The following is a 24,068-nucleotide window of genomic DNA, read 5'->3' as shown; positions in this document are numbered from 1 at the left end:
TCCCATAATGCTTTGTCCTCAGACAAAAGACAAAAATGAATACTTTGTCTTCAGAAGTATTTTGACTGTTCTGAGTCTCTGCTCTTCCAGTGAATTTATAGCTTAAATGGGAGAGAACTAATATCTTTAAATATTGATTATTACAAATTACAAACATTGATTATTACAAATTACAAACTGATTATTACAAATCGATTATTCAAATTGTGAATATGATAGTGTAGGCCTTCTTTAATGCATTTCAGAAAAATTCTCTTTTCTCCCTATAAATCTTAACATATTTTGAATTAGATTTATTCCTGAACACTTTATATTTTTTACACTATTAAAATGGTATTTTTTAAGAATTATTTCCTAATAATTACAGGTGTATGGGGACATAATTCCTTTTTGTGTCCCTGTATTTTGTATATTGATTTTGCATCCAGCAAATTTTACTCAACTTATTTTTGCTTTGTTTTTTGAGACAGAATCTCACTCTGTCACCCAGGCTGGAGTGCAGTGGCATGATCTTAGCTCACTACCACCTCCACCTCCTGGGTTCAAGCCATTCTCCTGCCTCAGCCTCTCAAGTAGCTGGGATTACAGGCATGTACCACCATGCTCTGCTGATTTTTATATTTTTAGTAGAGACAGGGTTTCATCATGTTGGCCAGGCTGGTCTTGAACTCCTGACCTCAGGTGATCCACCCACCTCAGCCTCTCAAAGTGCTGGGATTACAGGCATGAGCCACTGCACCCGGCCTTTACTCAACTTATTAATTCTAATAATTTATCTTTAGGGTCTATTGAGTCATCCATATAGATAGTCATGTAATCTGTTAGTAATAACAGTTCTCTTTCTTCCTGGCTTATCCTTGTGGCCTTATTTTACTTAACATACGATGGTGGCAGAGACCTCCAGCTGAAAAGAAACAGTGATAGAAGAATCTTTTGCTTTATTCCTGATCTAAAGGAAATACTTTCAGCATTTTACCACTTAGTATGATTTTTAATGAGTTTTATGTAACAAGCCTTTATCGGGTTAATGAAGTTCACTTCCGTTTCTAGTTTTACAAGACTGGTTTAGTTTTGTTTCTTATTGTGAATGGATATTGGATTTTATCATCCTCCCTTAAATTGATTAAATTTTTTAAAGTTAAGTTTTATTGCTCTCTTTTTAGCAAAGAAGTTTGTCATCCTGATATTGGCGGCAAGATCATAATGTGTCCTCAATGTGATAGGCTTTGTCCATTCTGGAAACTCAATATTACTTGCGAGTCCTCAAAGGTAATTTTGCTATTCCCAATATTTACACCTAATGAAAGATTTTTTTTTCTAATGATAATTTAGATAAAACATAGATATTGTATCTTTTTTCCTCTTAGGAATTCAGACAGATATTTTTCAACTAACCTTTCAAACGTTTTGCACATTAATATACAATGCTTTATTCCTCTTTTACAAATAATAAAATTGTGATTTAAGACCTTAGATAAAATCTCATAGAGTGTCAGTGAGATAATGGTGGGATCTAAACTATTTGAGTATTTCAAGTAATAAAAGCAGAAATCTCAAACCCATTTTATCTTATAAATACTTTTTAATAGATTTACTACAGGTTGAGTATTCGTTATCTGAAATGCTTGGGATCCAAAGTGTTTTGGATTTTGGAATATTTGCCTTAGACTTACTGGTTGAGCATCCCTAATCCAAAAATCCAAAATCTGAAATGCTGCTTTGAACATTTCCTTTGAACATTGTGTCAGTACTCAAAAAGCTTTGGATTTGGGACACTCAACCTTTATAAGTATTTTCCTTAATTCAAGTAAGGGGAAACCTGAAATCTGTACTTCTGTTTTCCCCCTTTCAACATATGCCAAAACTATGCTTAGATTGTAAACACCCTGATGGTCAGACTTAGACTGTAACTATGCATGAGAAAGGTTTTATATGTGATAAAAGGTATTCGTCTTAAAACATTGCCAGAAAACACATCTGGCTCTCCTTATACATGCAGATGGTCCTGAGGTTTAGGACGAGCATCAAGAATGGAAGGAGCTTACTGAAAGCAGGCTGGAAATCTGGACAGAAAGAAAGATGATCAGCTTACTTCAGAGCATTTTCCTTACAATTCTGACCTACGCTTTCCTCTGATGATCTTCTCTCTATCCCCTTGTTCTGCCATGAGAGTTTAGGAATCATTAGTGGCCCTAGAACATTGTAGCCTACTCCATGTAAGTCAGATTTTAGCAGAATGTATTACTGTTATACTGATGCCACTTTCTATATCATACTTTGCATAGTTTTTATACTTACCACTTTTAACATACACAACAACCCTATGAGATAGGTGGAACAGGCATTATCTCCATTTTACAGTGTAAAATACTGGGGATCTGGGAGATCAAATAATCTGCCCAAAGTCACCCACCTAGTAACTGCAGAGTCAGAAATTTATAACAAATCTGCATTTCTCATCATTACCATATTCTTTGCCAGCTGACATTGCAGGCACTTTACTCAGATCCAGCTCTATGTTTGAAAAATTGTTTCACCACTTAGTTAAGCTGATTGCAGGGTGTTGTCAACAGATGGATTTTTATACTTAATTTAGAAATTAAGCCCCCTCTTCCAAACCAACACAAACTCTAGGCTATAAATATGTGTTGTAGATCACATAGAGTGAAAGACTTGAAGCTAGTAAGAAGGAAGCTGCTTCCAGTGATGCTGACTCCTAGGCTAAAGGGCACTAGTTAACTGGATCCCGAAGTACTGGCTTTAAGGCAGATGCCAACGATAATACCAGAGGCAGATTGTCATCTACAAAGATGCAAGTGGAAGTTTCATTTTCCTTAAGAAGTTCTGTCCTTCACACTCCCCACACCCACCTCTTCTTCTTTCTTCTCCAGCTACCCATCCTTAATAATCTTATTATTAAATAAGATTCTTAGCTTTCTAGCTGGTAGGATAAAGGGGAAACATGGTAAGTTGTAATATTTTGTTCATAAAAACACATTTAGTTATAAAATTTTGACTTTGCATCTTTCCAGGAAGAAAGCATAACAAATTGTCATTTTTTCCCCCAAGATTCTAATTGGTTTCTCTGCTTAAAATCATCATGCCTACATATGCAGCTCCTTCTTTTCTTTCCTGCTCTATGTGAGTAAAGCAGTATGCTGATTCAGACTGCTCTCAGCACAGCTGTCTTGCCCTCTCTGTGCCATCCTGCCTAGCAAGCTAAGCTAGGCTTCTTATCAAGTAAGCTCCTTGCTTCCTTTTTCCCTTACTTCCTGCTTCCACATAGTTCATGGAACACAGAGTAAAGAAGTCAGCTATCTTATTCTTTCTCAAGGGTCCAGGATTCTCACACATGTGACAAAAATACTAACTTCATTCAGGCCTAATTCCCGCATAGGAGTGCTAGGCATGTCCCTCACCTTCAGCAAGGCAGCTGGAGTGATCTTGACATTGGCAGTACACTTCCACTTTCGTAATGCTCCCATTTTTCCCTCTAGCACTGACAGAAGTGTTTCCATTGACGTTTTCTCAAAAGAGTAGAGCTAAGAATTCACAGATGGGATTTTCTTTTTGGAGTAGGTGAGCAGAAGTGTCAAGGCAAGTAGAGTGTTGTCAAATACTTAGAAGATTGCATTGATTCCTAAAATGGAAGTAGCATTGGACAGAATCTTCGATAATAGCATTACAACATGCAGAACTGTTTTCTATGGGACCTTTCTTACAGTTTTACAATGAAGGATAAGGCATAGCATTAAAAGTTAACTTGGAGAAGATGGTTCCATGAGAGTCAAAGGTAAAAGATTTGAAATATGTGGTCTGTGGAATCCCGGGACTAGAGGAGTAGGTGGAAAGCATTGTTCCCCAGAGCAGGTGTGCATTTATTCTGTCTTCCTTGAGGTTTTGTAGAATAGTAATTGGATGACAGACAATTAAGGATTATACTTGCTTTTTCTCATCACAATCAGTGTGGATGATTGAGGGGGGTCTTGAAAATCAGATGGATGAGAATGTAGCTATTCTTTTATGAAAATAGCAGAAGTAATGTTTTTACATAGATGAAGGTTTATCCACTTTATTTGAGTATAAAGAGCAACCCAAAAAAATCACCTAAAACAAAGTAGACTTTCTACTTCAAAGCAGCTTTGAGTTTTCTTTAACATTTGAAAAGGCTTTTTTTTTTTTTTTTTAACCTATAGCTTCTTTTTCTACCCAGTCCCTGTCCTTTTATATGATCTGTCATAAAGTAAATATAATACGCTTGTCACTTGTTCCATTATCTTTATAGTATTTTTTTAGGAAATGTAAAATTGCTCATTAATGAAAAAATAGTAACTGATTAAAATATTTTCCAGAAACTCATAGAGGGAGATAGGCTACTTATATACTAGCAAAGAGATAAACTTAGCAGAACTAGTGAATAAAGCCTTCTTTGGCCAGGTATGTTATGATCATTCATGATCATTGTATTCACTGTAATGTTAGCAAAAGCACCTGTGCATCCTTTATTCCAGTAGAAGCATCTGTCAGTGATGGTAGAAAAGCTGTCATGGGGTTTAAGAAAACAGAGCTCTCCTGGAGGAGAGCCACCTCGAGATAAACCTCAGCTTTGTATGTCTCTTAACAGGAAAAACAGGAATTCTGAAACTTACCCTCTGACCAGGTTGGGATGATGATAAGATACAAATCATAAATCTAAAAGTTGCTTAGGGGTCATTGTATTCCTACAGCCATACTACTTCCTCAAATCCATTATGACAGCTCATAAGAGACTGTTATTCAAGCCCAATAGAGGCTTTCAACTCAGTGGAATTCTAGGAACTATATCTATTTCCTTAGTGGGATATGCAAAGTTTCATTGGAAAATACACTGGTTAATACAGCAAAGATTGTTTGCTTTTAAAAGAATCAAATTTCACTAGTAAGTATGTAGTAGATACATTGAATGATGTATGATCATAGATGATTGTTAAACTAGGCATCAGCTTTGAAAAGAACTTAAAGACTGTAGAATAGACAAAGCATTTCGTATTTACTGAATCCTAATAAGTGGAGGATATGACTCGTGTCATTTATATTTTCCAGAAATTGTGCATCTTTGACAGTTTTGGAACCCTAGTCTTTGCAGTATTTATGGGAGTATGGGGTAAGTTATTTTTTTTTTTTTATGCACTCAGTTTGATAGTATTATACAGTTTTATGTAGGCTATCAAAGTAACCCAATTTTAGGACCTTGTATTGCCCAGACTTCAACTCCCCTAGAATTCCATTTATAACTGAGGACATTGTATCAGTTAGCTTTTACTACATTAAAATCTGCATCAAAATATAGTAGCTTAAAACAACAAACCTCTTTTCTCATATTTATTATTTCTCATCATTCACTGGGTCAACTGAGAGGTTCTTTAGGCATGGGCTGGCTTAGCTGACTCTAGTAAGCTGGCAGCTCCACTGGGATAGACGATCTTGCAACTAGAAACCTCGTTTGGTCTGTGGGGCTCGGCTGGGAAGGTTTCTCTACTCTACATGGTGTCTCATCTTCAAATAGGCTAGCCCAGGATTCTTGGTGTCAGGGTTCCAAAGAGAAGAGAGGACGAGCTTCAGTGCATATGCATTTTTAAGCCTATTGTTGCACCAAGTTAGCTAATGTCCCATCAGCCAAAGTAAGTCATATGGCCAAACCAGCATCAATGTGGGGCAGTGGGAGTACTACCCAGTGGCTTGGATGTAGGAGGCATGATTTGTTGGAAGCCATTATTGCAACAGCCCTCACAGTGTGATACAACCTAACTTTTATGGGAGTGGAGGTCAGGAGGAGGCAGCAACACAGTGATTATGGGTGAGCTTTCTTCCTCATACACTTCCGTGTATTTAATGAGTATCTGCTACTTGTATAATAATAAGAAACTCTACTTACTAACTAGAACAGATATAATTCTACAGGATCTAATTCCCATATGGTAACTATAACACTATATTATTTACTTTGGGATAGCATCATTAATACAATGAGGCAGTTATCATTATCTTTAAATGTTTAATTGATCTAAATGTTCTAACATAGAAGAAAAATGTCCATTTTCAAAATTAGATGCATTTCCAATTTCATTGTGTAAGTATGAGAAACAGCAGAATTCAGGTTATAGGAAGGCGGAGGAAAAAACTGAACCAAGTTTCTTGTTCTTTAAAGGATGACACATCAATGTATGTATCTCACAGAATCAGTTATTTACAGTGTCCTCAGCAGTATTTCTCTTTGGTAGTGATTGTGCCTATGAAGAATTACCAAACAGGTCACAGAAAGACAATCCGATTATTTTGCTCACTTTTTAGAGACACTTGTTGCCACTCAAAGGATAATGCACTGTAAGGTGACCAGACGTCCCAATCAGTTACACTGGCATTTGGCCATTTAGCATGTTTTGGCTGGAGACCAAACTCTGGCTAATATTTGACACATAGAAGAATAAAGATTGAATTTGTGTATTAAGATCCTCTGTGCTCCTGCACTGTAATATGACCCCCCCCCCCGCCCCTCCCCAGTAAGAGCTTTAGGTGCTGAACACGTGGGTCAGCACTTTTAACTATTAACTGTATTCTCAGCGTTGAATCATATTGTATAACATTCTGACACATCTACTGAACTCCATATACTAATGGATGCTGATAGCCCCAGTTAAAGAAGACATTTGAAATAAAGCAAAAAAACGTTAATTTTGACACTAGAAAGACAAACCTCAAATTTCCTAGCTAACCTTCCCTTCTCTGATCATTAACTACACCATGGTTATAGAACTGACGTACACATTAGCTGCTGATTTTATTTTATCTGATTTTAGAACGCAGAAAGTATTTCAGCACTGCCTGTAGCATCATATGTATATCTTTAAGGATATGTATGATAAACTTTTTAAGTGCTTTGTGTGGCTTTCCTTGTTACTTCTGCTTTGAGAACTACTGCTGTGAACCACTTTACAGAAATTCTGAAATTGCAGAACCAAACAGGCTACAGCCTCATATGAAGTTATTCATATCACCACCATTATGTTCCTGCAGCATCTCTTTTGTGCCCAGATGCATATGGCACTTAGAGTATTTTTCTGCTCCCTAGAAATTATAAAAGTTGAGAGTAGAAAACCTTTTGTAATCAATATAATATAAATCATATACTTACCTTAAAAATGTCCATCCTTTTAGGACAAGGCAGCACACCTGTTCATACTGATTCATAGAGTCCTAACCACCAACCCATGGTTGAAGTTAAAAGTTCTAAACGCATCCTGCCCACTCCCTTCCTTGTTGCATCTTGCCTACTTATACCTGATTCTCCCTGGATCAGACTCTTGGCTACATGACTGCAATGTTTAATTTTCACCTTTGAGGGGTGAGTTCTAAACTAGGCCTAGTTATTTCCAGAAAACCACCAGTCATCTGGCTCACTGAGGACCTGGGGAATCAGGAAGCCTAACTAGCTGCACTGGGGATCAGAAAACAGCTGCTGTGACTGTTACTTTCAGACCTGTGCTGCTTCTGCTGGGTCCACACCAGCAAAATAATGCAGCTCCTGCTACCACCACCCTGACTCCATTCAGCCCAGTTTCTGACTTAAGTGACATACAGATGCTTCTGACAGGCATTTTAAAAAATCAGATCTGGAACCCTAGCTGCAACAGAGTTTCTAGCCTTTGAATTAGGAAGTTGGAATAAACGACTGGGTGTGGTGGCTCACACCTGCAATCTCAGCACTTTGGGAGGCTGAGGCAGGTGGATCACTGAGGTCAGGAGTTTGAGACCAGCCTGGCCAACATGGTGAAACCCCGCCTCTACTAAAAATACAAAAATTAGATAGGTGTGATGGTGCACACCTGTAATCCCAGCTGGAGGCTGAGGCACGAGAATTTCTTGAATCCGGGAGACAGAGGTTACAGTGAGCCAAGATCACTACTGCACTCCAGCCTGGGCGACAGTGTGAGACTCCATCTAAAAGAAAAAAAGTTGCAATAAAGGCTGAGTGAGTTAATCTAACTCCTGTGCCTCTGTGGGTTATGAGGCCTAAATAGTTTCGAGGCCTGTTAAAACATCCTAGACCTTCAGCAGCAAACTCTTACAGCAACCAGAACATTCCCATCTACCAGAATGTGTCTTGTCCTTAGACAATGCAGGATATAACACCACTAACACTTTACTGCTCTGAAATCTTTTTGGGTATATGGACATCTTCTTCATCTGATGCATATTTTGTTTAGATATAATAATATCCTGATTAAGAGGAAGAGCTGTTATTGATCTCCAAGTTCCAGACAACCTTTCTCTTTTCTCATTATATGTTGATGTAAGAGTTTTAAATGTGTCTAATCAGCACCTCTGGTTTGCCAGAGAACAGAAGTGCAGTGCTCCCTACTGGAGTTCTGTCAGATGTCTTATTGCAGGGGAAGAGAGCAAAAGATACAGAACAGAAATTTCTGTCTGTGATCATGCACGGTCACCCCAGGGCCTGGTGCCCTCAATCTGGGACACACAGCATTGTGAGTCAGCACTGACGTGGCCCAGGAGTACTCCAAAACACTGGGTGACTATTAGGTTAGCAGTGCCTTCCATAGACCCGGCAGAATCTGAGGCTGAGTGAAGTAAGGAACTAAAACACTCTCCCATTGCTGCAACTCCCAGGGGTTTTCCTTCAAGGCTGAGGATTTGCTAACAGCTCATTATTTCTCACCAGGCTATGTCTTGCTTGCATTGCAATTCTATCACTTCCCAGGCAGAACTGCTTCCTATAGTTCAGAATTTGGTAAACAGAAGCATATGTTAAAGTTCAGGGAAGAGGGAAGAGGGCATCCACTGTTCTTCCCTTATAGCACCGACTAGAATTGCTTATGTTGCTCTTTGTGAGAAAAGTTAAGAATGTGTTCATGAATTATCTCCTAGTTGATATTGGATAGATATGAGATAGATACTAGATAGGTACTGAGTAAATGAGTGGCTATCACACTCCAGTTTTAAAGATGAAGAAGATGACACTCAGGGAGTGAGTTATCTAAAGATGACACTCAGGGGCCAATTATCTAAAGCCCCATAGACAGAAAGTGAGAAGCATAGAATAAGAGTTCTGCCAATAATTTGGCTATTAGTCTTTAGATTGATGACAAAATACAGTGTATATTAATGAAGTTGCAGCAAGCTTTTAGAAAGATGCAGAAATTTGGTTTTTACTGATATAGTTGCATTATTTTGTTTGGTGCTGTGAAAAAAAATGAGAATGGGTTAGAAACTGTCAGTTTAGTCTCCTTGGTTCTACCTCATGTGACACAGGTGCAGACCCTTCTTTCTAGCGCAGAAATAAGAAGCCACCAGTCTTCCAGCCTAATTTTAACAGGCTTATAAGTACCAGTTTTTCATTTATGCCTATAAGTGTCAAAGTGCACCAAGATTTTAATGTGCTTAGTCACAGCATCCTTAAAAAATGGTTCTGCTGGAAGAGTATGTTTGCAGTCTGTAAAGTAGAAGAGTACACATGATAATTCCTTCAGCTGTTGACCCTGCACCCCTCCCCACAGTCAGGGTGCTCAAGCTTGATCTCACCAGTAAACTGTCAATGCTTCATGGTATATTCTCCATCTGGGGTTATCCTGGCCTCTTGCTGGGTACAGGAATACCTCAGAGATACTGTGGGTTAGGTTCCAGACCACCACAAAAAGGCGAATATCACAGTAAAGGGAGCCACACAAATTTTTTGTTTCTCAGTGCATATCAAAGTTATGGTTATACCATACTGTAGTCTAGTGAGTGTGCGTAGCATTGTCAAAAAATGTACATACCTTAAAAATACTTTATTACTGAAATGCTGACAATCATCTGAGCCTTTAGAGAATGTTAATCTTTTTGCTGGGGGCTGGTCTTGCCTCGGTGTTGATGGCTACTCACTGATTAGCAGGATGGTTGCTGAAGGTTTAGGTGGCTATGCCAATTTCTTAAAATAAGACAACAATAAAGTTTGCCACATTAGTGCACTCTTGTTTCACAAGAGTTATCTAGCATGTGATGCTGTAATGGTAGTATTTTACCCATAGTAGAACTTCTTTGAAAATTGGAATCAATCCTCTCAAACCCTGCTGCAGCTTTATCAACTAAGTTTGTATAATATTCTAAATCCTTTGTTGTCATTTCAGTAATGACAGCATCTTCACCAGGAGTAGATTTCATCTCAAGAAACCACTTTCTTTGCAGATCCATAAAAAGCAACTTCTCATTCCTTCAAGTTTGATCATGAGACTACAGCAGTTCAGTCACATCTTCAGACTCCATTTCTAGTTCCTCTTGCTCTTTCTACCACATCTGCAGTGACTTCCTCCACTGAAGTTTTGAACTTCTCAAAGTCATCCATGAGGGTTAGAATCAACTTCTCCTAAACTCCTGTTAATGTTGACATCTTGACCTCCTCCCATGAATTATGAATGCTCTTAAATGGCATCTAGAATGGTGAATCTTTTCCAGAAGATTTCTGTTTATTTTGCCAATATCTAGCCAAATAATTACTATCTATGGCAGCTGTAGCCTTACTAAATGTATTTCTTAAATAATAAAATATGAAAGTTGAAATGACTCCTTGATCTATGGGCTGCCGAATGGATGTTCATAGCCGTGAAAACAATACTAATCTCTGTACATCTCCATCAGAGTTATTGGGTGAGTGGATACATTGCCAATGAGCAGTAATTTTTTTAAAAGTAATTTTTTGTGAACAATGGGCTTGAAATAATTCAGCACACCATGTTATAAACAGATGTGCTGTCATCTAGGCTCTATTGTTCCATTTAGAGTACAGGCAGAGTAGATTTCACATAATTCTTAGAGGCCCTAGGGTTTTTGGAATGATCTATGAACATTGGCTTCAACATGAAGTCACCAGCTGCATTAGCCCCTAACGAGAGAGTGAGCCTGTCCTTGGAAGTTCTGAAGGCAGGCATTGACTTCTCCTCTCTAGCTGTGAAAGTCCCAGATGACATCTTCAGTGGGAGGCTATTTCATCTACCTTGAAAGTCTGTTGTGTAGCCATCTTCATCAAGGATCTTAGCTAGATCTTCTGGATAACTTGTTCTGCTTGCATGTTAGCACTTGCTACTTCACCTTGCACTTCTATGCTATGGAGATGATTTCTTTCCTTAAACCTCATGAGCCAGCCTCTGCTAGCTTCAAACTTTTCTTCTGCAGCTTCCTCACCTCTCTCAGCGTTCACAGAATGGAAGAGAGTTCCGGCCTTGCTCTGAATTAGGCTGTGGTTGAAGGGAATGTTGTGGCTGGTTTGGTCTTCTATCCAGATCATTAAAACTCTCTCCTTATCAGCAATAAGGTTGTTTCACTTTTTTATCATTTGTGTGTTCACTGGAGTAGCACTTTTCTTTTCTTTCCTTTTTTTTTTTTTTTAACTTGGCCAAAAAGTTATGTTATCTGATTTTTAAATTTTTTTTTGTATTATTATTTAAGTTCTAGGGTACATGTGCGTAACGTGCAGGTTTGTTACATATGTATACTTGTGCCATGTTGGTGTGCTGCATCCATCAACTCATCAGCACCCATCACTTCGTCATTTATATCAGGTATAACTCCCAAAGCAATCCCTCCCCGCACCCCCCGCCCATGATAGGCCCCAGTGTGTGATGTTCCCCTTCCCGAGTTCAAGTGATCTCATTGTTCAGTTCCCACCTATGAGTGAGAACATGCGGTGTTTGGTTTTCTGTTCTTGTGATAGTTTGCTAAGAATGATGGTTTTCAGCTGCATCCATGTCCCTACAAAGGATGCAAACTCATCCTTTTTTATGGCTGCATAGTATTCCATGGTGTATATGTGCCACATTTTCTTAATCCAGTCTGTCACAGATGGACATTTGGGTTGATTCCAAGTCTTTGCTATTGTGAATAGTGTGCAATAAACATACGTGTGCAAGTGTCTTTATAGCAGCATGATTTATAATCCTTTGGGTATATACCCAGTATGGAGTAGCACTTTTCATATCCCTCAAGAACTTTTCCTTTGCACTCACAGCTTGGCAAACTGGCACAAGAGGCCTAGCTTTCGATACACCTTCCTCACTAAACTTAATAATTTCTGGTTTTCACTTAAAGTGAGAGATGTGTGAGTCTTGTTTCACTTGAACACCTTGAAGCCATTGTAGGGTTATTAATTGGCCTAATTTCACTATGGCATCAGATGGAACTATTGTTGGGTTAGCAGTTAGATGCAACTATTGTTGCATCTCAAGGAATAGAGAGGCCAGAAGAGAGGCAGAGAGATGGGGGAGCAGCCAATCAGTGGAATGGTCAGAACACACACATTTGTTAATTTTGCTATCTTATATAGGTGCACTTCATGTTGCCCCAAAACAATTACAATAGTAACATCAAAGATCACTTATCACAGACCACTATAAAAGATACAGTAATAATGAAAAATTTGAAATGTGAGAATTACTAAAATGTGACACAAAGTGGGTACATGTTGTGGAAAAATGGCATTGATACAGGCTCAACGTGGGATTGCCACAAACCATGAATTTGTAAGAAGATAAAAACACTATCCGTAAAGCATGACAAATCAAGGTACATCTGTACAGGAGGTACTGAAGGCCCAAGTAGACTAGCATAGCAGGAAATAAGGAGAGTGGATGGTTATGTGTAGAGGTGAGCAGTTGGAGTCAGCTGGGACCTCTGAGTGGATGATTCCCCAGGTAGGGGGGTCCTCCAGTTTCTGGCTGGTTTCCTTCAGTTTGTCCATTCAGTGCATTCATTCGTTATGTGCCTACTATGTCCCAGCGCTTCTGCTATGAAGAAAACCAAATCCCTGCACATGTGAAGGTGACATTCCAGTGGGTATGATAGACAGTAGACCTCGAAGCAGATACAGGTTGGGATGCATGAGTGCTATGTATTAATATTTTGAAGGGCAGAAGAAGGGTTGACATAGGGAATAAAGCGTGCCCTTTCTGAGAGAATGCACCTGACCAATGGAGTGATTTCATAGTTACAGAGAGGGAGACAGAGTGGAGGGAGCTTCAGGGGTGGGGGCATATGCAATACTGGCATTAGGATTCTTGGTAGATTAAAAAGTAGGGTCCTCTGTTGATTGAGGTGTATGGGAGTTTTTCAAGGAGATGCAGAACCTTGGGGAGCTTTAGTAAGTGGGTGGTGTATGTTATACTGCTTCATATGCAGCCTAAGGAGGGTTGGTTCATGGGTGGCTCATTCCTCCCAACAGGGTCTCTTTGGGGAGTATCTGCCACCTGAGACCAGCATGGCTCAGCTGGGCAGCAAGACCACCCAGTCACAGCTCAGTCCACAAAAGAACATGGTGCCCTCTAGATTTCCATCCCATTGACAAAGAAGCCAATACTCACTTCATTTCCCCTTGGGCAGGTACAGAAGCACAAATGTCTGGGTTGTTTCTCAGTAGCCATCACCCTCTGTATAAAACACTCAACAGTTTGATCCTGATTCCAACATCCAGATTATTTCTACTCTAACTTACTGGAAAAGTAGTAGTCAAAACAAACACTGCTAGGAAGTGAGTGCTTTTAAACATGTTCAGTTGTCTTTGCCATTGGGGGGTGTTGGATTCTTGCTCCTTACAGGTGCATCCCAAGACTGCCTCCTGCATTTCAGGCTGCCCGCTGCAGGGTCTGCATGATTTCATTCTGACTCTCTTCACTCTCTACTTCAGTGAGTCTCCACCCTGACCGCGTATTAAACCTCAAAAACAAAACAAAACCAACAAAAAGCAAAGCAACTGTGTTCAGGCCCCATTCCAGACCAAAAATCGTAATTTACAGGGTGGCACCTGAGCTCGGTACTCCGTAAAAGCTCCCTGGTCCTTCTTACATGCAGCCAGGGTGTGATTACTACCCTGCACCTCATTTAATAATCTCCTTCTCTCATGGCCCCAGTTGCCACTTGAAACAGTGAAAATCCAGCTCAACCCAGATCTTCCTCCTACGTTGTAAACTTTTACCTGTCTACTGGACATTTCTTCTTGAGTAGTCCACATGCATTGCATCTGATCATAACCAAACCACACACTTGACCTTCTTAACACACTTCCTATTTCCAAGTAATGCCACTAGAATTTAGGATATTGCCTGAGCCAGAAACCTGGATAGCATCATTCTGTCATACCAGCATTCATCTGTCTACCTGCTCAACATCCCTCAGGGATCCTGCCACATCAGGTACCTGCCAGTAGGTCTCCCTGCCCCTAGTCTCACTCTAGACTACCTTCAAAGGCTCCTCCACCTGTACGTTAAACTCTCTAAACTCCTTTCAAAGCACAGCAAACGCTTTGTGATGTGCCCCTGCAGAGCTCTTACCTGGCTGCCCCACCTCCATCACACCTTTCACTTACTACCAGATTGTTTGCAGTTTTGGGAAAGTACCTGGCTCTCTGGCCACCTTGCCTTTGCATGTGCAGCTCACAGGTGGCCTTAGTTTTCCACTCACCACCGCTTTCACCTAATCAGCTCTGAGGCATCTCAGGACTCATCACAGTGGTCCCCTCCTCTGGGATGGCCTTCCCGGAAACACCCAGTTAAATGTTCTGGCTCTATGTGCCCAGATCAACCTGTGCTTACCTTTATCATATCCCTCTTAATAATCAACTATACCTGTCACTTCAAGGACAGTATAATTCCCAAACGCCTAGGGAGCTCCTTGAAGCAGGGACTGTGTCTTGTTTTCTCTTTATTCCCAGCTGATAGTAGACACTCAACGAATGTTTGTAAATAGAAGAGTGGTAATTACAGAATTTCTTTATAGGAAGGACTTAGGGTTAGCAGTCTGATTAAAAGAAAGGCATAGGGTATTTACCCTGAAACTGCATTTTTCAATTAACATTTAATGTTTTATTTAGTATTTAAAGTTAAAAATTCTGATTCCTAAAAAAATTATTTTAGTCATACTTTACATAAGATTGAGAAAAACATCAGTTTTCCATATGAGTGAATATTAATTTATTTGGGACATCCCATATAAATCCTCTTCTCCTTTAGGCCCTTAGGAAGGAAAGGAGAGTACAAGAAGGAGCGTGTGGGGAAAAGCAGATGAAGGATGGACCATGAGCTCCTTTGGAACTGTGACCATTTTTTGTGTTTTAGTTGGCAATAAAGTGCTGGAACATATGCTTCAGTGTCAGACATACTCACATGTCTTCTGACCATCACATTGCCTTTCCCAGAAGCTATAGTCTATTTCATAATGTTGTAAATTACCAGCATTTTCTTTAAAATCATGTTTTTCCCTTTTAAATAGTAGTATATCCTATAATTTAGATTTGATTTGCCATATACAGAAGTATTATGGATGATGTGGTTTGTTTCTGCGTCCCCACCCAAATCTCATGTCAAATTGTAATCCCCATGTGTCATGGGAGGGGCCTGGTAGGAGGTAATTGGATCATGGGGGTGGATTTCCCACATCCTGTTCTCATGATAGTGAGTGAGTTCTCATGATATATGATGGTTTAAAGCTGTGGCACTTTCCCCCTTGCTCTCTCTCTCCTATTGCCATGTGAGATGTGTTTTGCTTCCCCTTTGCCTTACATCATGATTGTAAGTTTCCTGAGGCCTCCCCAGCCATGCAGAACTGTAAGTCAATTAAACCGCTTTCCTTTATATATTACCCAGTCCAGGTAGTTCTTTATAGCAGTGTGAAAACAGGCCAGTACAATAGATAATTAATATTATTCAGTACAGATTTCTGAAACATCAATCATCATCGAAAATCCACACAAGCTGTTCTGTCTCTCTGTTAGTTACCTTGTTTTTGGAGTTTTGGAAGCGACGCCAGGCAGAACTTGAGTATGAATGGGATACTGTTGAGTTACAGCAGGAAGAACAAGCCCGACCAGAATATGAAGCACGATGTACTCACGTAGTGATAAATGAGATTACTCAGGTAAGGAGGGTGGTATTTAGATGCAGTTTAATCTACTTACTGCTGTGGTTCTCCTCCTTGGCCACACATTAGAATCACCTGGGGGAGCTTAAAAAATATTGATGCCTGAGTTCCATCACTACATACTCTGGTACTTGGTAACCTGGGGGTATTCTGAGCACAGGGATTTTTTTAAAGCTCCTTTGGTGATTCTGATGTGCAGCCAAGGTGAAGAAGCACTGCTTAGAACAGTAGCCACAGGAGATAAATGAGGCCCCTTCTTTCATAAAAACAGTAAAAATACAAAAAAAATTTTTTACTGTGACATATATAAGGAAAGAGGCATTGGTTTTTATAGTTGATTCTCAGTTTTTCACATATACTTTCATTATTCCAGCCCCTTATTCATCCTAGACCAGCTGCCCCTTTATCTTGCAGTGAGCCTCAGTCACTGCTCCACCTTCTGGTTGGGATGTGCAGAAAGTAGTGTGGCCTTTATCCTAAAGTTGGAGAAAGGATGGAGGAAGAAGCAAAGTATTTTGTGGGGTCCAACTCTGTTCAGGTACTGTGCTAGGTATTTTATGTCATTGGAAAGGTAGATTTGCTGCTGCTACCACTGCTCCAAAAATAAAAAACTGTATTCTGTCCGTATAAATATTCCAAAGTCCCTGAAAGATGATTTTTAAATCATCCGCATTCTAGCTCTTTTCCATCAACGCAGAAAACTTTGAGTTGATTGTACTTGAAGTCATCAGCATAAGAACAGTAGGTTCTGAATACGAATAGCTCTTGGAAAGAAAATGCTTTTACCAAGAATGTCTGAAAATGTTCCCAACTATAGGTTTTATAAATTGAATCACAGATTTACAAAATGTTGGCACTAAAAGGAACCAGAGGGAACAGTTCAATCTCTTCCTTTTACAAATGGGAAAAAAACAAGGTTGTAGAAAGTGACATTTGTCTTTCACAGTGTAACAAGCTTCAAAGAATCCCCATTATGAATAGTTCCTGCTGTTTACTAGAGAGGGCAGGGTCAAAGCATATGTTGTTGAAAGATTGTATATTCAGAAATGAAAGCCAAAACTTAAACAAAATTAGATGTTTATGAAGTCATTTGAGCACTAAAAATCTTATAATACCAGCAACATGGGAAAAATACTGAAGAAAAGACAATTTGGTCATTTAAACCTGCCAATTTTATAGTTACAACTGCCAGCTTATAAGTTAAGTTTCCCTTGAAATGTTGCTTGCTAAAATATTGCAAGTGAAGGTCCCTTTTTCTTTATGGTTGTTCCTCATTTCATTTTTGTTACCCACATACCCTCCCTGTGTTTAGAGAGGCCTTATAGGGTGATGGTGAATGAAGTCTCTGATGCCAGAGTTCATGTCTGAACATAGCAACTTACCAGTTGGGTGATGTTGGACAAATTAGTTAACTTCTCTGTGCCTCAGTGACCACATCTATAAAATGGGAATAATACAGTTCTTTCCTCGTGATTGCAGCTAAGGATTGAGTTAATGTATGGAAGCTACCTAGAATAATGCCTGGCACAGAGTTAAATACTCTGTAAGTATTTGCAGCTATTATTAGGCTGCTCTTACAATACAGGTGAATCATGTAGAGGGTTGATTTCTACTCTTAAGAACTCAAATATATTTTTATGAACTATAAAATGGAAATCCTCTAAAAATTTATCATTCAAAATTTATCATTCAAAATATATAAAGCCCAACCAGGAAACACATAGTGGATACCTAGTATTGCAGACATCTAGGAAACTTTTTGTTCTGCCTGGGCTCTGCGCTATCATCAGTGATTTCTAAAACCTAAGACAAGCCCAGAATTTAGCTTTGCAGCATGGCACCATCAGACACCCAGATTCCTGAGCTCAGGTCATGGCCAATAAACAGTTTATTCATGCTTGCATGTTCCAAAAACTTATTAAAATGAACACTGCACATGTTTTGTGATGTGTGACTTTGAAATTATTAACAAAAAAGTGCAATTATGAGTAAGGAGACTATGCTTGCAAACTAATTTTTTAAAATTAAATCTAAGATTTATTGGCCAGTCAGGAGAAAAATAATTTTATTACCATAATCCCTTGATTGACTAAACTTTTTTGTTTTTGTAATTAGGAAGAAGAACGTATTCCTTTTACTGCCTGGGGAAAATGTATACGGATAACCCTCTGTGCAAGTGCTGTCTTTTTCTGGGTAATTCTATCACAAAAATGTTTTGAATGATTAAAAATGTTTTCATTATATAACAGATTTTTTAATATCTAATTTTAAATGTTGAGGAAACTAAGTGCTGAACCTGGAAACTATATGGTCTCAGAGAGAGAGACAGACAGGCAGATGTTTCCAGAGAACTATTTTAGCCACCACATGGAACAACTCCCAAGGTTCAAGATACCTTATCTGTTCACAATGGTTCTTCTAGTTCTTTTCACCTCATCTGTTTAAATCAGTGATTCCGGATTTTCCAGTTTCTGGTGAAGACCAAATGGAAAGCATTAAGAATTCTAAAATTTTCCAACAGCAACAATCAAAATGTTGGCTGGGGGCGGTGGCTCATGCCTCTAATCCCAGCACTTTGGGAGGCTGAGGAGGGCAGATCACCTGAGGTCAGGAGTCAAGACCAGCCTGGCCAACATGATGAAACTTTGTCACTACTAAAAATATAAAAATTAGCCAGGTGTGGTGGCACACACCTGTAGTCCCAACTACTCGGGAGGCTGAGGCATAAGAATTACTTGAACCCAGAAGACGGTTGCAATGAGCAAAAATCATGCCACTGCACTCAACTGGGTGACAGCGCAAGACTCCATCGCAAAAATAAATAAATAAAATGTCTAGGAATACCCTTAACAGAAAGATAATAGGAACTATCAAAACATAAAAACTATTGAAAGTTATAAAGAATCTGAATGAATGATTAAATGAATGATTCTAGATAGAAACACATTTTTGGTAAAATATCAGTACTTATTAAGTTAGTTTTGGGCTTATTGATGGAATCATATTAGTGATGTAATAAGTTAGTGTGAGGTTTTTTTTTTTTTTTTTTTTTGAGACGGAGTCTCGCTCTGTCGCCCAGGCTGGAGTGCAGTGGCCGGATCTCAGCTCACTGCAAGCTCTGCCTCCCGGGTTTACGCCATTCTCCTGCCTCAGCCTCCGCAGTAGCTGGGACTACAGGCGCCCGCCACCTCGCCCGGCTAGATTTTTGTATTTTTTTTAGTAGAGACGGAGTTTCACCGTGTTAGCCAGGATGGTCTCGATCTCCTGACCTCGTGATCCGCCCGTCTCGGCCTCCCAAAGTGCTGGGATTACAGGCTTGAGCCACCGTGCCCAGCCTAGTGTGAGTTTTAATTGGCTCAAGAACAGCCAGATTCAAGAATAGCACATGAAGCCTAGAAATAGCCCTTGATAGCAATAAAAATGTAATATGTCAGAAAAGAGGCATTATAAATCCATCAGACTACTGGAGATTATGCAATAAATGGTAATGGAATACTTGTTAGCAATTTGGGGGGGACAGTAAACATTAAAGTCTTACTTTAAAACATATACTATAATAAATTTCAAAAACATTAAAAAAAAATTAAAGGCCAGGAGCGGTGGCTCATGCCTGTAATCTCAGCACTTTGGGAGGCCAAGGTGGCAGATCACCTGAGGTCAGGAGTTCGAGATCAGCCTAGCTAACATGGCGAAACCTCATCTTTACTAAAAATACAAAAATTAGCCAGGCATGCACCTATAATCTCAGCTTCTTGGGAGACTGAAGCCGGGCAAATTGCTTGAGTCCAGGAGGTGGAGGTTGCAGGGAGCCGAGATTGCACCACAGTGCTCCAGCCTGGGTGACAGAGCGAGAGTCCATCTCAAAAAAAAAAGTTAAAAAGGGAGTTGCCAAGATGGCTGAATAGGAACAGCTCGAGTCTGCAGCTCCCAGCATGATCTACGAAGAAGACCGGTGATTTCTGCATTTCCAACTGAGGTACCTTGTTCATCTCATTGGAATTGGTTGGACAGTGGGTGCAGCCCATGGAGGGGGAGCTGAAGCAGGGTGGGGCGTCACCTCACCTGGGAAGTGCAAGGGGTCAGGGGATTTCCCTTTCCTAGCCAAGGGAAGCTGTGACAGATTACCTGGACAAACAGGACACCCCCCACCCAAATACTGCACTTTTCCCAAGGTCTTAGCAACCCGCAGACAAAGTGATTCTCTCCCCTGCCTGGCTTGGTGGGTCCCACGCCCACGGAGCCTTGCCTACTGCTAGCACAGCAATCTGAGATCCATCTGCAAGGTGGCAGCCTGGCTGGGGGAGGGGCATCTGCCATTGCTGAGGCTTTAGTAGGTAAACAAAGTGGCCAGGAAGCTCAAACTGGGCGGAGCCAACTGCAGCTCAACAAGACCTAATGCCTCTAGGCTCCACCTCTGTGGACAGGGCATAGCTGAACAAAAGACAGCAGACAACTTCTGCAGACTTAAACATCCCTGTCTGACAGCTCTGAAGAGAGCAGTGGTTCTCCCAGCACGGTGTTTGAGCTCTGAGAATGGACAGACTGCTTCCTCAAGTGGGTCCTGACCCCCGTGGAGCCTAACTGGGAGACAGCTACCAGTTGGAGCGACAGACACCTCATATAGGCGGCTGCCCCTCTGGGACAAAGCTTCCAGAGGAAGGATCAGGCAGCAGTATTTGCTGTTCTGCAGCCTCTGCTGGTGATACCCAGGCAAACAGGGTCTGAAGTGGACCTCTAGCAAACTCCAACAGACCTGCAGCTGAGGGACCTGACTGTCAGAAGGAAAACTAACAAACAGAAAGGAACAGCATCAACATCAACACAAAGGTCATCTACACCAAAACCCCAGCTGTAAGTCACCAACATCAAAGACCAAAGGTAGATAAAACCACAAAGATGGGGAGAAACCAGAGCAGAAAAGCTGAAAATTCTAAAAACCAGAGCGCCTCTTCTCCTCCAAAGGATTGCAGCTCCTCGCCAGCAACAGAACAAAGCTGGAAGGAGAATGACTTTGATGAGTTGACAGAAGTAGGCTTCAGAATGTCAGTAATAACAAACTTCTGTGAGCTAAAAGATAATGTTCTAACCCATCGCAAGGAAGCTAAAAACCTTGAAAAAGAGACAAATGGCTAACTAGAATAAACTGTGTAGAGAAAACCTTAAATGACCCGATGGAGCTGAAAACCATGGCATGAGAACTTTGTGACGCATGCACAAACTTCAATAGCTGATTCGATAAAGTGGAAGAAAGGGTATCAGTGATTGAAGATCAAATTAATGAAATGAAACAAGAAAATAAGGTTAGAGGAAAAAAGAGGAAAAAGAAACAAAGCCTCCAAGAAAGATGGATCTATGTGAAAAACCCAAATCTACGTTTGACTGGTGTACCTGAAAGTGATGGAGAGAATGGAACCAAGTTGGAAAATACTCTTCAGGATGTTATCCAGGAGAAATTCCCCAACTAGCAAGGCAGGCCAACATTCAAATTCAGGAAATACAGAGAACACCACAAAGATACTCCTCGAGAAGAGCAACCTCAAGACACATAATTTTCAGATTCACCAAGGTTGAAATGAAGGAAAAAGTGTTAAGGGCAGTCAGAGAGAAAGGTCGAGTTACCCACAAAGGGAAGCCCATCAGAGTAACAACGCATCTCATGGCAGAAACCCTACAGCCAGAAAAGAGTGGGGGCCAATATTCAACATTCTTAAAGAAAAGAATTTTCAACTCAGAATTTCCTGTCCAGCCAAACTAAGCTTCATAAGTGAAGGAGAAATAAAATCCTTTACCGACAAGCAAATGCTGAGAGATTTTGTCACCACCAGACCTGCCTTACAAGAGCTCCTGAAGGAAGCACTAAATATGAACAACCAGTACTAGCCACTGCAAAAACATGCCAAATTGTAAAGACCATCGATGCTATGAAGAAACTGCATTAATTAATGGGCAAAATAACCAGCGAACGTCATAATGACAGGATCAAATTCACACATAACAATATTAACCTTAAATGTTAATGGGCTAAATGCTGCAATTAAAAGACACAGACTGGCAAATTTGATAAACAGTCAAGACGCATCAATGTGCTGAATTCAGGAGATCCATCTCACTTGCAAAGACGCACGTTGGCCCAAAGTAAGGGATGGAGGAAGATCTATCAGGCAAATGGAAAGCAAAAAAAAGCAGGGATTGCAATCCTAGTCTAATAAAACAGACTTCAAACCAACAAAGATGAAAAGAAAGACAAAATAGGCCATTACATAATGGTAAAGGAATCAATTCAGCAAGAAGAGCTAACTATCCTAAATATATATGCACCCAACACAGGAGCACCCAGGTTCATAAAGCCAGTCCTTACAGACCTACAAAGAGACTTAGACTCCCACACAGTAATCATGAGAGACTTTAACACCCCACTGTCAATATTAGATCAATGAGACAGAAGGTTGACAAGGATATCCAGGACCTGAACTCAGCTCTGCAACAAGCAGACCTAATAGACATCTACAGAACTCTCCACCCCAAATCAACAGAATATACATTCTTCTTAGCACCACATCGCACTTATTTTAAAATTGACCACATAATTGGAAGTAAGCACTCCTCAGCAAATGTAAAAGAACAGAAATCATGACAAACAGTCTCTCAGAGCACAGTGCAATCAAATTAGAACTCAGAATTAAGAAACTTATTCAAAACTGCTCAACTACATGGAAACTGACCAACTTGCTCCTGAATGACTACCGGGTAAATAACAAATGAAGGCCGAAATAAAGATGTTCTTTGAAATCAGTGAGAACAAAGACACAATGTACCAGAATCTCTGGGACACATTTAAAGCAGTGTGTAGAGGGAAATTTATAGCACTAAATGCCCACAAGAGAAAGCAGGAAAGATCTAAAATCGACACCCTAACATCAGAAAAGAACTAGAGAAGCAAGAGCAAACAAATTCAAAAACTAGCAGAAGGCAAGAAATAACTAAGATCAGAGCAGAACTGAAAGAGATAGAGACACAAAAAAACCCTTCAAAAAATCAGTGAATCCAGGAGCTGATTTTTTGAAAAGATCAACAAAATTGATAGACCTCTAGCAAGACTAATAAGAAAAGAGAGAAGAATCAAATAGATGCAATAAAAAAAGATAAAGGGGATATCACCACCAATCCCACAGAAATACAAACTACCATCCGAGAATACTATAAAAACCTCTGTGTAAATAAACTAGAAAATCTAGAAGAAATGAATAAATTCCTGGACACAAACACTCTCCCAAGACTAAACCAGGAAGAAATTGAATCTCTGAATAGACCAATAACAGGCTCTGAAATTGAGGCAATAATTAATAGCCTAACAACCAAAAAAAGTCCAGGACCAAACGGATTCACAGCCGAATTCTACCAGAGGAACAAAGAGGAGCTGGTACCATTCCTTCTGAAACTATTCCAATCAATAGAAGAAGAGGGAATCCTCCCTAACTCATTTTTTGCAGCCATCATCCTCATACCAAAGCCTGGCAGAGACACAACCAAAAAGAATTTTAGACCAATATCCCTGATGAACATTGATGCAAAAATCCTCAATAAAATACTGGCAAACCAAATCCAGCAGCACATCAAAAAGCTTATCCACCATAATCAAGTCGGCTTCATCCCTGGGATGCAAGGCTTGTTCAACATATGCAAATCAATAAACGTAATCCATCACATAAACAGAACCAATGACAAAAACCACATGATTATCTCAATAGACACAGAAAACACCTTCAACAAAATTCAACAGCCCTTCATGCTAAAAATTCTCAGTAAACTAGGTATTTATGGAACACTTCCCAATAAGAGCTATTTATGACAAACGCACAGCCAATGTCATACTGAATGGGCAAAAACTGGAAGCATTCCCTTTGAAAACCAGCACAAGACAAGGATACCCTCTCTTACCACTCCCATTCAACATAGTGTTGGAAGTTCTGGTCAGGGTAGTCAGGTAAGAGAAAGAAATACAGGTTATTCAGTTAGGAAAAGAGGAAGCCAAATTGTCCCTGTTTGCAGATGACATGATTGTATATTTTTAGAAAACCCCATTACCTCATTCCAAAATCTCCAAAAGCTGATAAGAAGCTTCAGCAAAGTCT

General features: G+C 39.9%; 1 protein-coding gene across 4 annotated transcripts in view; it reads left to right on the top strand.

Moving 5' to 3' along the window:
* Positions 1-24,068, top strand: part of ANO6 (anoctamin 6) — a 228,461-nt gene that overhangs the window by 167,007 nt on the left and 37,386 nt on the right. For all 4 annotated transcript variants that reach the window (XM_030938982.1, XM_030938983.1, XM_010382272.2 and 1 more), the window contains 4 exons: positions 1,164-1,269; positions 5,083-5,143; positions 15,791-15,933; positions 18,052-18,129. In XM_030938982.1, coding sequence (XP_030794842.1) covers positions 1,164-1,269; positions 5,083-5,143; positions 15,791-15,933; positions 18,052-18,129 — 388 coding nt within the window. The remainder of the gene's footprint in view (positions 1-1,163; positions 1,270-5,082; positions 5,144-15,790; positions 15,934-18,051; positions 18,130-24,068) is intronic.

This window comes from Rhinopithecus roxellana, chromosome 10, assembly GCF_007565055.1.
Source record: "Rhinopithecus roxellana isolate Shanxi Qingling chromosome 10, ASM756505v1, whole genome shotgun sequence".
Classification (NCBI taxonomy): Eukaryota; Metazoa; Chordata; class Mammalia; order Primates; family Cercopithecidae; genus Rhinopithecus; species Rhinopithecus roxellana.
Note: the sequence above shows the minus strand (reverse complement) of the source record. Positions and strands in the feature narration are given on the sequence as shown.